This window comes from Oryctolagus cuniculus, chromosome 15, assembly GCF_051225735.1.
Source record: "Oryctolagus cuniculus isolate XC-2025 breed Fujian yellow rabbit chromosome 15, ASM5122573v1, whole genome shotgun sequence".
NCBI classification, from domain to species: Eukaryota; Metazoa; Chordata; class Mammalia; order Lagomorpha; family Leporidae; genus Oryctolagus; species Oryctolagus cuniculus.
The window spans coordinates 75,499,449-75,513,303 of NC_142881.1; the positions used below are offsets into that span (position 1 = coordinate 75,499,449).

General features: G+C 46.8%; 1 protein-coding gene across 1 annotated transcript in view; it reads right to left on the bottom strand.

Moving 5' to 3' along the window:
• LOC149122076 (glutamate receptor ionotropic, delta-1-like) overlaps positions 1 to 13,855 on the bottom strand; it is a 298,789-nt gene that overhangs the window by 47,978 nt on the left and 236,956 nt on the right. The window contains exon 9 of the mRNA XM_089314126.1: positions 5,330 to 5,525. Coding sequence (XP_089170252.1) covers positions 5,330 to 5,525 — 196 coding nt within the window. The remainder of the gene's footprint in view (positions 1 to 5,329; positions 5,526 to 13,855) is intronic.

A 13,855-nucleotide genomic window follows, 5' to 3' on the forward strand; every position in this document is an offset into this window, starting at 1 on the left:
GCTCTTATTAAATAAAAATGTCCTCCTCTTGCCCTCTTCCGAGTGAGGTCCAGTGAGCCTCACCGTCCTTGTCTGCATGATCACTGGCAATGCAGGGTTGGGTCCCAGGGATGGGGCAACTGTGGTATTACCTTTTTCTACTTCTGATATTGTGTAAGAGTGATCACCTCCTCTTGCTGAGCAATATTCCACCTATATTGGTTTTAAGTCATTAAAAACTACAGCATTCCCAGGGAAAACAATGCTAGCAGCTCCCAGAGGTTACCCTGATGCCAAGCTCCATCACTTTAGTAGCAATTAGACATTTCCCCATGACCCAGCTCTCTCTGCAAACCGAGCCAAAGTCACCAAAGGGAAACTGGAAATTAGAGGTGTGATTGTCCTCTGGGACTAGAGGGGTGTCCAGGAGTCCCTTGGTGACGCCGCTTCACCTTAGCCAGGCTGCCTGCCCTGCACAGAATAGGCTCTGTTGGAGATCCAGAGCTGAATGTTAGGACAGGGACCATTATTCCCCTACTTGCTGGATTCCTTGTGGTTTCTAGATTCAAGCCAGGTTCCTCACTCAGGGCATGGCCATCTCCAGTCTCATCTGCTGAGAGGCTGGGGTTTCTAAGGTTACTGTAGCCCTACACTAAGGGGAGAGATGGTCCCATGTAGGCAGATGGACAGGACAAATTTCAGACAAGCTCACCCCAACAGGTGTGAACGGAGGATTTGAGAGTGAAACTGAGCTCTTTCTCTATTAAAAGAAATGCAACATGCTTCATTTTTTGACAATACTATAAACTCCCTTTTATGACACCAGTTATAAAATCCTTAACATTTGTCTAGTGCCAGCAGTCCATTTTTTTTACAGATTCAAATGCAAGAGAGAAAATTGTGATCCCAAAACCAGCTTGGGTTATAAAAACAGGGTATAATGAAAGTAACACATCCTATTTCCTGAAAAAAAAAATTAGACTCTATATAATGAATGTATAGGCAGTGATGAAGAATCATGCATTTGTATCCATCATTGCTTCTTCTTTAAGTAGTTTAATTCATGAGCAAAATCCAAAATATCATCAGAGAGTGATAATTTCTCATGTTGGACCACGGGCATAGGAGGCTGAGGCGGCAATTTCCTGAGATTTCCCAGATGGTTTTAGTGGGGTGTGCTGGCCTCCCTGAGCCACACCAGGGCAGGTGCACAGAGCTTGTAAGGAGGCAGACACTGGCACTAGTGGACAGTCACACGCTAGCTGGCTGGGTCTGGGTGTATTTGGGAGAATTGGCAGGTGTGCAGAAAGGATTAATCACAACAATTGCTTGAGAACACCCATCCATTTGTTCAAGTAGAGATCCCTCCTTTTTGTTAAATCTCTCACTATTATAATGAAAAACGAAAATAAAACACCCGAGAAAGCTCATTTGGCATCGCAGTTTAAATACCACTTTGGATACCCACATCCTATATTGGTGTGCCCGGTTTCAGTCCTACCTCTGCTTCCAATTCCAACTTCCTGCTAATGGACTTCCTGATACTGGCAGGTGATGGCTCAAGTACTTGCATCCCTGCCACCCACTTGAGAGACCAGCATTGAGTTCCTGGCTCCTGGCTTTGGCTTTTCCAAGACTTGGCTATTGCACTATGATGGGCATTTGGAAAGTGAACAGGTGGATTGGAGGTTTTCCTCCATCTCTCTGCCTCTCCAAAAATAAAATAAATAATTTATTTTAAAGAATTGGGAACAGAGAAGTACAGCCAAGAGGTTATGAAGAAAAGGTTCTTATACATGATTACCTAAAAGTTACTATAACAAAACTATAACATTACACAAAGGCACAGCTTTGTACAAAAAAACATTTCTGGGGCTTGCGCTCTGGCATAATTGGTTAAGCTGCTACCTGTGACTCCGGCATCCCATATGAGCACCAGTTCAAGCCCTGGGTGCCCCACTTCTGATCCACCTTTTGGTGATGTGCCTGGGAAAGTATCAGAAGATAGTCCAAGTGCTTGGACCCCTGCACCCACGTGGGAGAGCTGCAAGAATTTCCTGCTTCCTGGCTTCGGCATTGTGGGGAGCAGCTCGGACTAGACTAAGTTACTGGAATTAAGACTTATTCTATGCATCTGCTCTCCTCTGTGGGGAGCAGCTCGGACTAGACTAAGTTACTGGAATTAAGACTTATTCTATGCATCTGCTCTCCTACAATATGGCGCTGGGAGAGGAGAAAACAGCTTCTACGCAGCTGCCTCCAGTTCAACCAATAAACTGTAGGACCTACTCCTGATTAGAGGAGAGCAGCGTACTCGGCGTGTGGGCAGCCAAGTTGGGATTGGCGGAGGAGGACTATAAAGGAGGAGAGAGACGGCATTCACCAGAAACATCTATGGGGAACATCTAAGGGGAACGCCTGTGCAGCCCCCCAGAGAGCCGGCCGGCGGAGTGCTGCTCCCCTGCGGAAGTGGGGAATGTGGCCAGGGGGAACTGCCCTTCCACGGAGGTGGAAGGGATAGTAGCCAACCCGGGAAGAACCAGCAGCAAACCCGGGGAGGGCCGAGCAGACGAAAGAACAGCGCAGGGTCCTGTGTTGCTCCTCCACGAAGAGGGGGAGCGACAGGCATGGCCTGGTCCTGGCCATTGAGGCCATTTGGAGAGTGAACCAATGGATGGAAGATATTTCTCTCCCTCTCCTCTATCTGTAACTGCTTTTCAAACAAATAAATAAACCTTCAGATCAAAACAAAACATTTCTGCAAGGATATTTGTCCAGCAACTATTTGTTCAACCTCAGAGAAAGCTCTGGCTGCTAATTATTGTGGCCAAAGTGTACTGCTCCAAAATATCTGAAGGAATTCCCCCCCCACAACCTTTTGTTTCTAAAAACTTTGCCTTGCCTCAACCTCTTGGAATATGTTCATAATTTTCTATGCCATGCATATGCCCATTATAATTCTCTGCTATTCCCGGGAACTGCCGTGTTTTGGTAGCTCCAAATCAATATCATTGTCTTTAGAGAGTCTCTTTCTCTCTCTGAGCTGGTTTGTTTGTTTTTTAGATCAACATGCTGCTCTCTTTCCTGTTGCATTGCCTCCCCCAACTGCAGCAGGCACTGGGGCAACTCATGTGTTTCATCGTTACTTTAGATGTGTGTATGCATATGTTTTGTACATTCTAAAAAGAGTTATGATGGGTATGCTATTTTCTATTAGTTGATACATATATAATTTCTGCTAAGATTCTTCCATATTATTCTATGCAGCTGTAGGTCATCCCTGTCACTGTTGAGCCATATACATTTTTGGCACTGATAATGGTCATTTAGATGGTTCACAGGGGTTTGGTTCTGTGAGCGAGGCTGCCATGGCCGTTCCTGACTCCAAGGGAATGTGTGAATGTTAATTCAGGGTTGATGGATATGAGTGGAATTGCTGGGCTACAGGGTCTGTGAACATTCCATTTGCTAAGAGAATAACAAACTCTTTTTCAAAGGGGTCATCCCGAGTACCCGCCCACCAGCAATTAAACACCTGTTGCTCCACATCCTCTCAGCTACTTCTCATTTTGTGCTGTCTAATTGGTGTAAAATGATATATCTCTGTGCTTTTGATTTGTCTTTCACAGATCATTAATGAGTTTGAACATCTCTTGATATAATTATTGCTCATATGCATTGCTTCCTCTGTAAAAGGCTGTGCGAGTCTTCTGTTCATTTTTCTATTAACTTGGAGCTTTTCTTAATGATTTATAACAGTTCTCGATATTAACTGAATATTGGGTATATGTATTATAAATAGCCCCTCGTAGTGTGTGACTTGCCTTTTGATCTTTTAGAGTGTCCTCTAATGAACAGAAGTGTAATATTATCAAACAGTTCCCTTTCCTTTACAGGAAGAGCTTATCGTAGTATTGTTGCAATGTATCTTGTTAATACCCTGTGTGGATGGGCATATTGGCTGTCTCAGAGAGACAAAGAACATCGGGAGAAGGAACTCAGGGCTACTGGGCTCTGGCCTCATACTCACAAAACGCCTTAAATCAATTTTGTATTCATTATCTCAAATGAGGTCACCTACAGCCACAAAGAGTCACTGTCAGGGATGAGAGAAGACTGGAAGCTCCAGTCCAGGCACCATCCTTGGCAGCGCAGTAGGAATTAGGAGGTTTTCCTAAGTCTTCTAAGCATGAGAACAGCAGAGTTACACTGCATCCCATTACTCCTGTGAAAGTATCACTCGACTATGTAAACATCCAAAAGCTTCCATCACATGCATTTTCAGATGTTTGAAGTCCAGAAGGAAACCCCCAAACAGGAGGTTCTCCAGGTCTCTCTCGACTCCATGAGGTCCCAGGTTAGGTGGCTGGGGTGCCGCATTTTACGTGGTTGACGAATCATGCAATTGGGATTCCCACCCATCTGTGTCAGGCTCAGAGCCCAGGCACTGTCTGCTGTGCAGCTGATCTAAGTAGGGGGGCCAAAGGGCCAGCGCCCCACCCCGCCCCGGCCTCAGCCAGTGGACCTGAGACAGCACTTTCTGAGCTTGTTTCAAACCTATTCCTAGCAGGCACTCAACAGCCCCACAGCCAGAAGCTGCCTCCTTCTCAGCCTTCTGCCCAGTGGTCCCCAAGCAGGGCTCAGGCCTCTGTCTCTGGACAGCCTGGAGCTCTCCTGGGAGTGACTGGTGGGTTGCTGAGGATGCTTCTCATTATAAAGAGCAGGTAGATCCTGGTGGCCCCGAAGCTCACTCTACATCATCCTCACATCCATCCCCTGCCCTCAACAGGCAGCTCCTGAGGGGCTGCAGGAGACATCAAGTGTAGTGTCAGGGGTTGTGGAAGTGGGTAGAGTAAGGGTTGATGGACCTGGCCACTTCCCACCTGTCCCCCAAGTACAGGCTCTGTCCCAGGCTTGCTGCCCTAACCACCATCCCCAAGGCACACTTCCTCACAGCAGGGCCCCAAAGACCCTGCCTGACCCCTGCCCTGTGTGTGGACCAGCATGTGGACCCCCAGGCTGCAGCACCACGTGCTCCACCACTGCTGAATCTCCTCCTCCACCCCTGTGCCTCTCGCCAGCACTCTGATTCTGCCAAGTGTTCCCGAGTGCCAGCATCCCCAGAACTCACCAGGAGGGAGGGCACGAGGCTGGGACTCCATCTGCTGGCTTTCCCCCAACCAGCACCTCCCTGGAAACTTAGAACACACCTAAAGAACCTGCCCCTGCTGCTGAGAATGGAAGTCCATGGAGAGGAGGGGTGGGGAGGGATCACCCTGCAGGTGACAGGGCTGTTCAGATGCACTGGGGGATGATCACGCCCAGGGCCCAAGCACCAACACCCTCCTACCTTCCTAATGCCTTCCGAAGGACTGGCCACGCAGTTGTCGGCCCCTCCGTTCTTGCTGATGGTCCTCCACAGCTCGGCAAATGTGCTGTCCTGCTCCAGCGGGTTGGTGCCCTTGGCTCGGAAGTACTCATACACAGCAGAGTCCCGGACGGTGCCGTAAGACATCTCCACTTGTTTGGACAGGTCCTGGAATGTCCTGAAACGCAGACAGGCGGGGGGGGGGGGGTCGTGGGTGTGTGCTGCACCCTGCAGGCTGCAAGGCCAAGACCACCACAGCCCACACTCCACGTTCTTCACACCCACTGCCTGACAGCACCAGACCCTCAGCCTGGAGCATGACTGCTACTCCATCACTGGATCACAGGCATGTTTCCTCCATGCACATGAATTCAGCAAGATTAATGAGCACCCACGGTTAGGTTCTAGGCTGAGCTCCAGGAATGGAAGGATGAATAAGACACATTTCCTGCCCAAAAGGAGTTGAAAGTCCAGCTACAGAGACAGATATGCAGACAGATGATCATGATGTAAGTTGGGGTTGTGTTTGCCCTAGCGGTGAAGACACTGGTTGAGACACCTGCATCCCACATGGGAGTATCTGGGTTCGAGTCCCAGCTCTGGCTCTTAACTCTCGCTTCCTGCTAACAGGAGGCAGTGGATGACATCTCAGGTAATTAGGTCCCTGCCACCCAGGTTTGTATTGCTGGTCCCTGGCTTCAGCTCTGGCCCAGCTTTGGTTATTGTAGATATTTGGAGAGTGAACCAGCAGATGGGAGCACACCCTTCCTCTTTCTCTTTCTCTCTCTCTCTCTCTCCCTCCCTTCCTCCCTCACCCCACTCCTTTCTGCCACTCAAATAAAAATAAATCAATGAATAAATGAACAAATAAAGAAATAGGATTAAAACAAGATTTATGTATTTAATTAGTTATTTGAAAGGCACAGTGAGAGCAAGGGTGAGAGCGAGTGAGTGTGTGAGAGAGAGAGATCTTCCACCTGCTGATTCTGTCTCTAAATGGCAGCAATAATCAGAGCTGGGACAGATGGAAGCCAGGATCCTAGAACTAAATTCAGGTCTTCCATTTGCATGGCAGGGACCTAAACTCTTGAGTCATCACCTACTGCTTCCCAAGTGCATTAACAGCGAGCTGGATGGGAAGCAAGTAAGCAGAACTTGAACTGGCTCTCTGATACTGGATGCTTGTGTCCCAAACAGTGGCTTAACATGCTGTACCCCAACACTCATCCCAAGAAATTGGGTTCTTGCATGAGCTTTCCTGACTTTTAAATATTTGCAATTATTCAAAAGATAATTCAGATTAAGCCACAGCATTTTTGGGGGGCCTTGTGTTTGCTTTATTACAGAGAAGAGGTAGATATCTCTGGCCTAGAGCACATCGGAGGGAGAGAGATTTTCGAGGGGCTCAGCAACGTAAGAGCAAATATCTGAGCTGGGGGTGAAGGAGGAGACTTCTTCGTGGGAGGAGGAATACAGATGCTCCTTGACTTATAAGACTGCATCCTGGGGTGGGTGTTGTGGCACAGAAAATTAAGCTGCTGCTTGGGACACCCTCATCCCATAATGAAGTGTATGGAATAGAGCCCTGCCTCCACCTCCAAGCCAGCTTCCTGCTAATGTAAATCCTGGGAGGCAACAGGTGATAGCTCAAGTTCTTGGTTCCTGTCCATCCATGGGAAACCTAGATGGACTTTTGGCTTTGGCCTGATTGAGCCCTATCTCTTGCAGGTATTTGGAGAATGAATCACAGATGGGAAAACCTCCTTCCTCTCTCTCTTTCTCTCTTTCTCTCTTTCTCTCTCTCTCCAACCACCTTTTGTCTGCTTTTCAGATAAATAAAAATAAGTCAACTGAAAACATATTATCCAGATAAGTATCATAAGCTGAAAATAATGTAAGTCAAAAAAGCATTTAATACTTAGTCAACTTTAATCATCCTCACAACCTCTGCATTAGTCTACAGTTTGGCAAAACAACTCAAAGAAGCCACTTTATGGTAGAGTGATGACTATCTCATGGAATCCATTGAATATGAATAGCTCTATTTTGAGATAGACTGACAATGTGGTATCTGCGAGGGTCAGTGGCTTCCCCTCATGACTGCAGGACTGGCAGGGAGCTGTGCTCACTGTGGCTGATTGGCACTAAGACAGAGGACTGCACCACAGAGGACCAACCCAGGGAAGGACTTAAGACTCAAATTTTGAAACCAGAGTTCTCCCCTACACAAATACTTTTGCACCACTGTAAAGTGAAACCATGGTAAGTTCGGGACTTGTGGTCAAGGCAGGGATGACCAGCTGATAGCAAGTTCCTATCTGCCCTAAGACAAGCAGTAACTGGCTCCGGGTGCTGAAAGTGCCCTAGAAACCTCAATGGGGAGTCAAGCCCCCTCTCCAGCCTCCAACCATCCATGCTTTGTTTCTGTTCTGGAAACCTCACTCACTTCACTCACTCATTCACTCACTCACTGCTCTCTACTCACAACATTCATCACCCCAATTTCCCATTGAATCCCCATTCCAACAGGAACATCTACTCCTCCCAACCTCTACATATCCCTCCTTGTTCCAGTCTCCTCTCTGGCTGCTGTCCTCACCCCCACATGGTACTGCGGCCAGTACTGAAAGGAGAAAACCCCCACATGCCACAGCCACGACACTGGGCCATAGTGTTCCCGCACCGCTCTCATCACCCATCTACTTCTATAAGCCTCTTGATGATGGATGCCACTGATGCTGTCCCCATGCCTTGCCTCCCTGTGCTGTCTCTGTGCCTTGCAGGCTTCTGGGACAGCAGGATCTCACCGTGACTGCAGAGGGCAGTGTGCAGAACCAGGGCAGGCAGGGGCTCCGGAACCCAGCAACCAGCCTTGCCTCCCAGCTCCACCACCACTAACCCTGCAAGCCCAGACAAGTTGGCCAACACCCCCGTGCCTCAGTTCCCAAATGTTTTACAAGTGGGCAGGAATAGCAGAGCACTTCTGTGAGGATGCAACGGGATGTGTGCTTGGTTCTTAGAGCAGTGCCTGCTGCACTCAGCGCACTGTCACTAGAACCAGTTCTTCCGTGCACTTAGTATACATCTGGGTCCCCCGTAGACGATCAGAATTTGGAGGACTGGTGCTGAAGCAGCCCCGTCGGCATCGGAGGCCCTGGATTCAGGGCTCATAGCAGCCTACACAGCAAGCACACAGGAGCCCGTCGGGAACGGCAGCTCCCTACTGCCTCAGAGATGCCCGAAACGGCATCCTTTCCCTGCCAGCTACGCGGCCTAGAAACAGAGCTCCGTATTTGCTTCAACACGTTACAGATAAAAGGAAACATAAAATCACAAATCCGATGAAGAAATCTCCCTAATTATTGTTCATTATTTATATCTAATTGAAGCAGAATGTTCCTTTGCTTGAAGGGCTCGGAGGGTTGTAACTCTGTCGTAATTTGCCTGTAAATGAAAGGAAAGGGAATCTTTTTTTCTCCCCACATTTAAAACATTTTTTTCTCATGCTAATACAAACAAACACAGGGCTTTGATGAATGGGGAACATCCGGAAGAATCACACAGTGGAGTCTAAATACTGAACCGCTCCAAATGACTGCGCTCGCTCTCCGCTCTCCAAGAGCCCGGAGTGGATGTATAGCAGTCCCATCCCCCCACTGGAAATAGACAGTTCTTCTGCACTTACTCATATGGTGCCTGTGGCCAGCGGCACACGGAGCATCATCTCTGGATGACAAGCATGCGGCCCAGATGTTTATGGCATCTGTCCTGGTGTAGTTCCTTGTCCTCAAGGTCACCCCGAAAGGCCCCAGCCCCCTTGCTCAGACTCCATGGGCCAGCCCATCACCTCCCTCAGCCAGGGATCAGTACAGAAGCATCTCTCCCACCACAGATGCATACTGCCCTGTTCAGCGAAGGTAAGCCCACTGCCATGTGCAGCATACACTCCCACATTTCAGGGTGAAAAAACCTAGATAAGGGTACGGGGTGGGGGTGTGGTTGGGAAGGAGGGCTCAGTTATTCACGGACCAAAGTTATCATCACCTCCCTGGGGCATCATCCTCTTGTCAGAGTATCCAGTGTTGGAAGGAACAGCTGGGGAGGAGCAAGGAGGTGTGGGGCAGGATAGCCACCCACCCAGGTGGCTAAGTGAACAGCCATCAGACATGGTAGCCAGAGAGGAGGCCCATCTGAACCAGTGAGACAGGTGTCACTGGGAGTACGCTGCACTGTGTAAAGTTAATGTCTTCAGCAGTTGATTCTTAGATAGTGGCCAAGTGCTCCCACCACAGAAGGAGGGGGGGAGATGTGCCCCCTCACAGGTGGGGTCTCTAAGGTCCAGCACACAACTTGCTGAAGTCATTCAACCAGCTATTTCCTCGACAGTTCTGGACATCTGCAAGGTGCATCATCTTGCAGAATGAAGGGAGTTCATTCTCAAGGGGCTCCCAGCAGAGGTCAGAGAAGTCAACCAGCAGTAACCAAACAATGGCAGCTGGGTGGAGATGCATGTCCATCCATACAGTGGATCCCAGAAGCACAGCGGAGAAGCAGATGACACATGGGCCAGAGCTCAGCAAGGTGCCTAGCAGAAGCCTCCCTGGGAAAAGCCATGACCAATCGGACAAGGAGCTGACTCAGGAGACGCTTCAAAAGCATCATGCCAGGCTGTCCACCTGGGCCTGGCTTGGCTGATGATGTGTCACGGTGTAAGCAGGTGCAGCTTGAGGCCTGCCCCATCTCTGCTTGCAGCCTATCTCCTTGCTTTCTCTCTTGATAACACTGAAGCTTAGAATCCTCTCATGGCACAGCCTGCCTTCTCCTCCAAGCCAACTTTTGACCTCATGGCTTCTACTCAGTCGTGCCCTAGAAAAGCTGGGTTTGGGACCAATGCAGCTGCTTGTGTGTATGTGCTGCCCTGGATTGCTGATTTGGGGGTGGGAGGTACTTCGTAGTTCACAACTATAAGCCCATCAGACCGTCTTGCAAAAAGACTGTGTGAATGTCCTTTGCCTTTGAGAGCAGCTTCCTCCCTTCACAGATGCACCTGCTGGTAGCTCCACAATGTCTCCTACAGTCGTGGCCAAGGACAGTCTACCCAGCTCAGCAACACCTCCCTTCCTCCCCACACTTCTCCCCATAAATCATTCTCCTCATTAACAAAGAGATAAATGCGTTTGCAGCATGAGACAAATCAATAGTACAGCATTCATAAATGCATCTTTGCATGTTAACAGAAGTATTTACATGGCCAATAGAGATAAATACATTTGTAACAAGGACAGAATCAATATACATGGTATGCAAAGCAGATTTCAACAACGGTGGGGATGCCGTCATCACGGGACTTATAAATCTAAACCCCCAAGCCCTATTCTTCTTCTTTAAGGAGGAAAAGAAGGTAGTGGAATGGCCCAAAAGATGGGGGCGGGCAGGAACGCTCAGCCTGGTAAACTGATGCTGCGTTAATTACAGCCTGCAGATGTCTTTACTCACATTCCAGCAGTCTCGCTTCTTTCTCATGTCTGCCTCTACAAGAGAGGACAGAGGACGTGGCACAAAGCAGTCAGCATCGCCTGGTGGGGGCTCCACAACCAGCCTACAGGTCTTTCTGCACCAGAGACCTGTTCCCTGTTCCTCCTGGATTTCTTCCCTAGGGTTCACCTCGCATCTCTCTCCTCTCTGAACTTTCCTTCATACCCTGTAGGTCTTCCCAGGTATCTTTCCTCTTTCATTCATTCATTTAAAAAAAGAAATAAACTATTTCCTAAGCAGCTGCTTGTGCTCTGGGTCTACGCTAGGACAGCACAGCACAGCGCTCCTGCCATTTGCACTGACACGGGGGTAGTGGACAAGAAGCCAGGTGTCCACTCCCCCAACATGCTGTAATACCAGCATGGGAAAAGATACAGATAGCCTCCAAGGACCACAGAGGACTCTCTCCGTCACACAATCCTTCTTTTTGTGTTTTCAGTTTTATTTTTCCCAACACTTAAAAATGGTAGGAAAAAAAAAAAGGGACACGCAGTCTTAGCTTGCAAGCTGTGAAGAAATAAGCTACAGGCCAGGTGTGGGTGCAGCTGGAGACCCTAGAGTCATGGATCTAGTGAAGAAAAATGCCCTGAAGATTAAGAAAGCATGGTAGGGGTCATCGAAGACCAAGAAAACAATTGGGAGGGTCACCAGGGAGAGTGGTTTAGCTTTGAAGTTGACATTTAGGAAACAGGCTTCTCCCTGCCCGTCCCTTGTGCCTGACTGAGAGGAGCTGAGAGCAGCGAGTTCACAGAGGGCAGTATGGGCCTGAGGCACCCAGGCTGTCCAGGGTACAGGCTGCTCCTGGAGTCCTTCTGCCACTTCTCCTGCCCCAGGTCCATATGAAGAGCGACTGCAGATCCGTCATCCTTATCCCTGGGTTGGAAAACTTTGCGGCCCACCAGGATGAGGCTGTGTGGTCCACGGCAGGAGAATGTGACATCACGGACATAAGCCCTTCACACTGTGCTCAGATACTGGCCTTGGAGAGCCAGCTGACCTGTGGCCATCTCCTCAACCCCTCCTCCACATCCACTTCTCCCCAAATTCCATTTCTCTCATTACAGCCACCCTTCCTTAACCACAGGTTCACTTCCTCTTACCCACGGTCAACATAATGCAAAAATACTACAGAGAAAAATATAGAAATAAATAATTGAGAAATTGTCCATACTCTTTTTACATTATATTATAACTTTGTTATCAAATAATATTACAAAACATATTACATTTTATACTGTTATATTAAATATTAACATTAAAGATATTTTATAACACTACTTTTTATAATATAATATAGTATTATAAAATAAAAAATAATAGCTTTATTATTAGTTACTGGTGTAAATGTAAATCTCTTACTGTGTCTAACCTATAAATTAAAGATTATCATCATGATATACAAGGGCACTTCAGAAAATTCATGGAAAACTGGGATTAAAAGGTATCCTGGGGCCAGTGCTGTGGCTTAGCGCGTAAAGTTGCCACCTGCAGTGCCGGTTTCGAGTCCTGGGTGTTCCACTTCCGATCCAGCTTTCTGCTATGGCCTGGGAAAGTAGTAGAAGATAGCCAAAGTCCTTGGGACCCTGAATCCACGTGAGAGACCCAGAAGCTCCTGGCTTCAGATTGGCACAGCTCCAGCCATTGCGGCTGTCTGGGAGTAAATCAGAGGAAGGAAGACCTTTCTCTCTCTGTCTCTGCCTCTCTCTCTCTGTAACTCTACCTTTCAGCTAAATAAATAAATAAATAAATAAATAAATAATTTTTTTAAAAAAAGGTATCTTTATTTTGGTGCCACACTCCCTGAAAGATGCATATTAGGGGTCTCCAAAAATTTCATGGAAAATCAATATTATGAAAAACTATGCTTGCATTTCAAAATACTTTGCACCAGAGTAAACTACCTTTTAATTTCATTTTCCCACAAACTTTTTAAAGAATCCTCATATGTGAAGAAGACAGTACAACATATCAAAACTTAGGAGATACAGCAAAAGCAGTGTTAAGAGGAAAGTTTATAGCAATTGGTGCCTATGTCAAGAAATTGGAAAGGCACCAAATAAATGAGCTATCAATGCATCTCAAGGATTTAGAAAAACAATGGAAAACCAAACCCAAAACTAGTAGGAAAAGAGAAATATTTAAAACTTGAGAAGAAACCAACAAAATCCAAACCAAAAAAAAAAAAAAGAAATGCAAAAATCAGCAAAATGAAGAGCTGTTTTTTTGAAAAAATAAACAAAATTGACACACCATTGACCCAACTAACCAAAAAACAAAAAAGACAGAAGACCCAAATCAATAAAATTAGAGATGAAAAAGAAAATGTAACAACAGATACCACAGAGATAAAAAGAATCATCAGAAATTACTACAAAGAGCTGTATGCCAACAAACTGGGAAACCTAGAAGAATTGTGTAGATTCCTGGACACATACAATCTACCTAAATTGAGCCGTGAAGACACAGAAAACCTAAACAGACTCATTACCAAGACAGAAACTGAATCAGTAATAAAGACCCTCCCAACAAAGAAAAGCCTAGGACTGGATCGCTTCACTGCTGAATTCTAGCAGACATTTAAAGAAGAACTAAGTACAATTCTTCTCAAGTTTTTCAAAACAATTGAAAGAGAGGGAAACCTCCCAAATTCTTTCTTTTTCCCCCAGATTCTTTCTATGAAGCCAGCATCACATTAATTCTTAAACTCAAAAAAAGATGCAACAGAGAAAGAGAACTACACAAACATAGACACAAAAATCCTCAACAAAATTCTCTCCAATCAAATCCAACAACAAATCAAAAAGATCATTCACCCTGACCAAGTGGGATTTATCGTTGGTATGTAGGGATGGTTCAATATTTGCAAATCAATCAATGTGATACACCACCTTGATAAACTGCTGAACAAAAACCATATGATTATCTCAATAGATGCAGAGAAAGCATTTGATAAAATACACCACTCTTTCATGA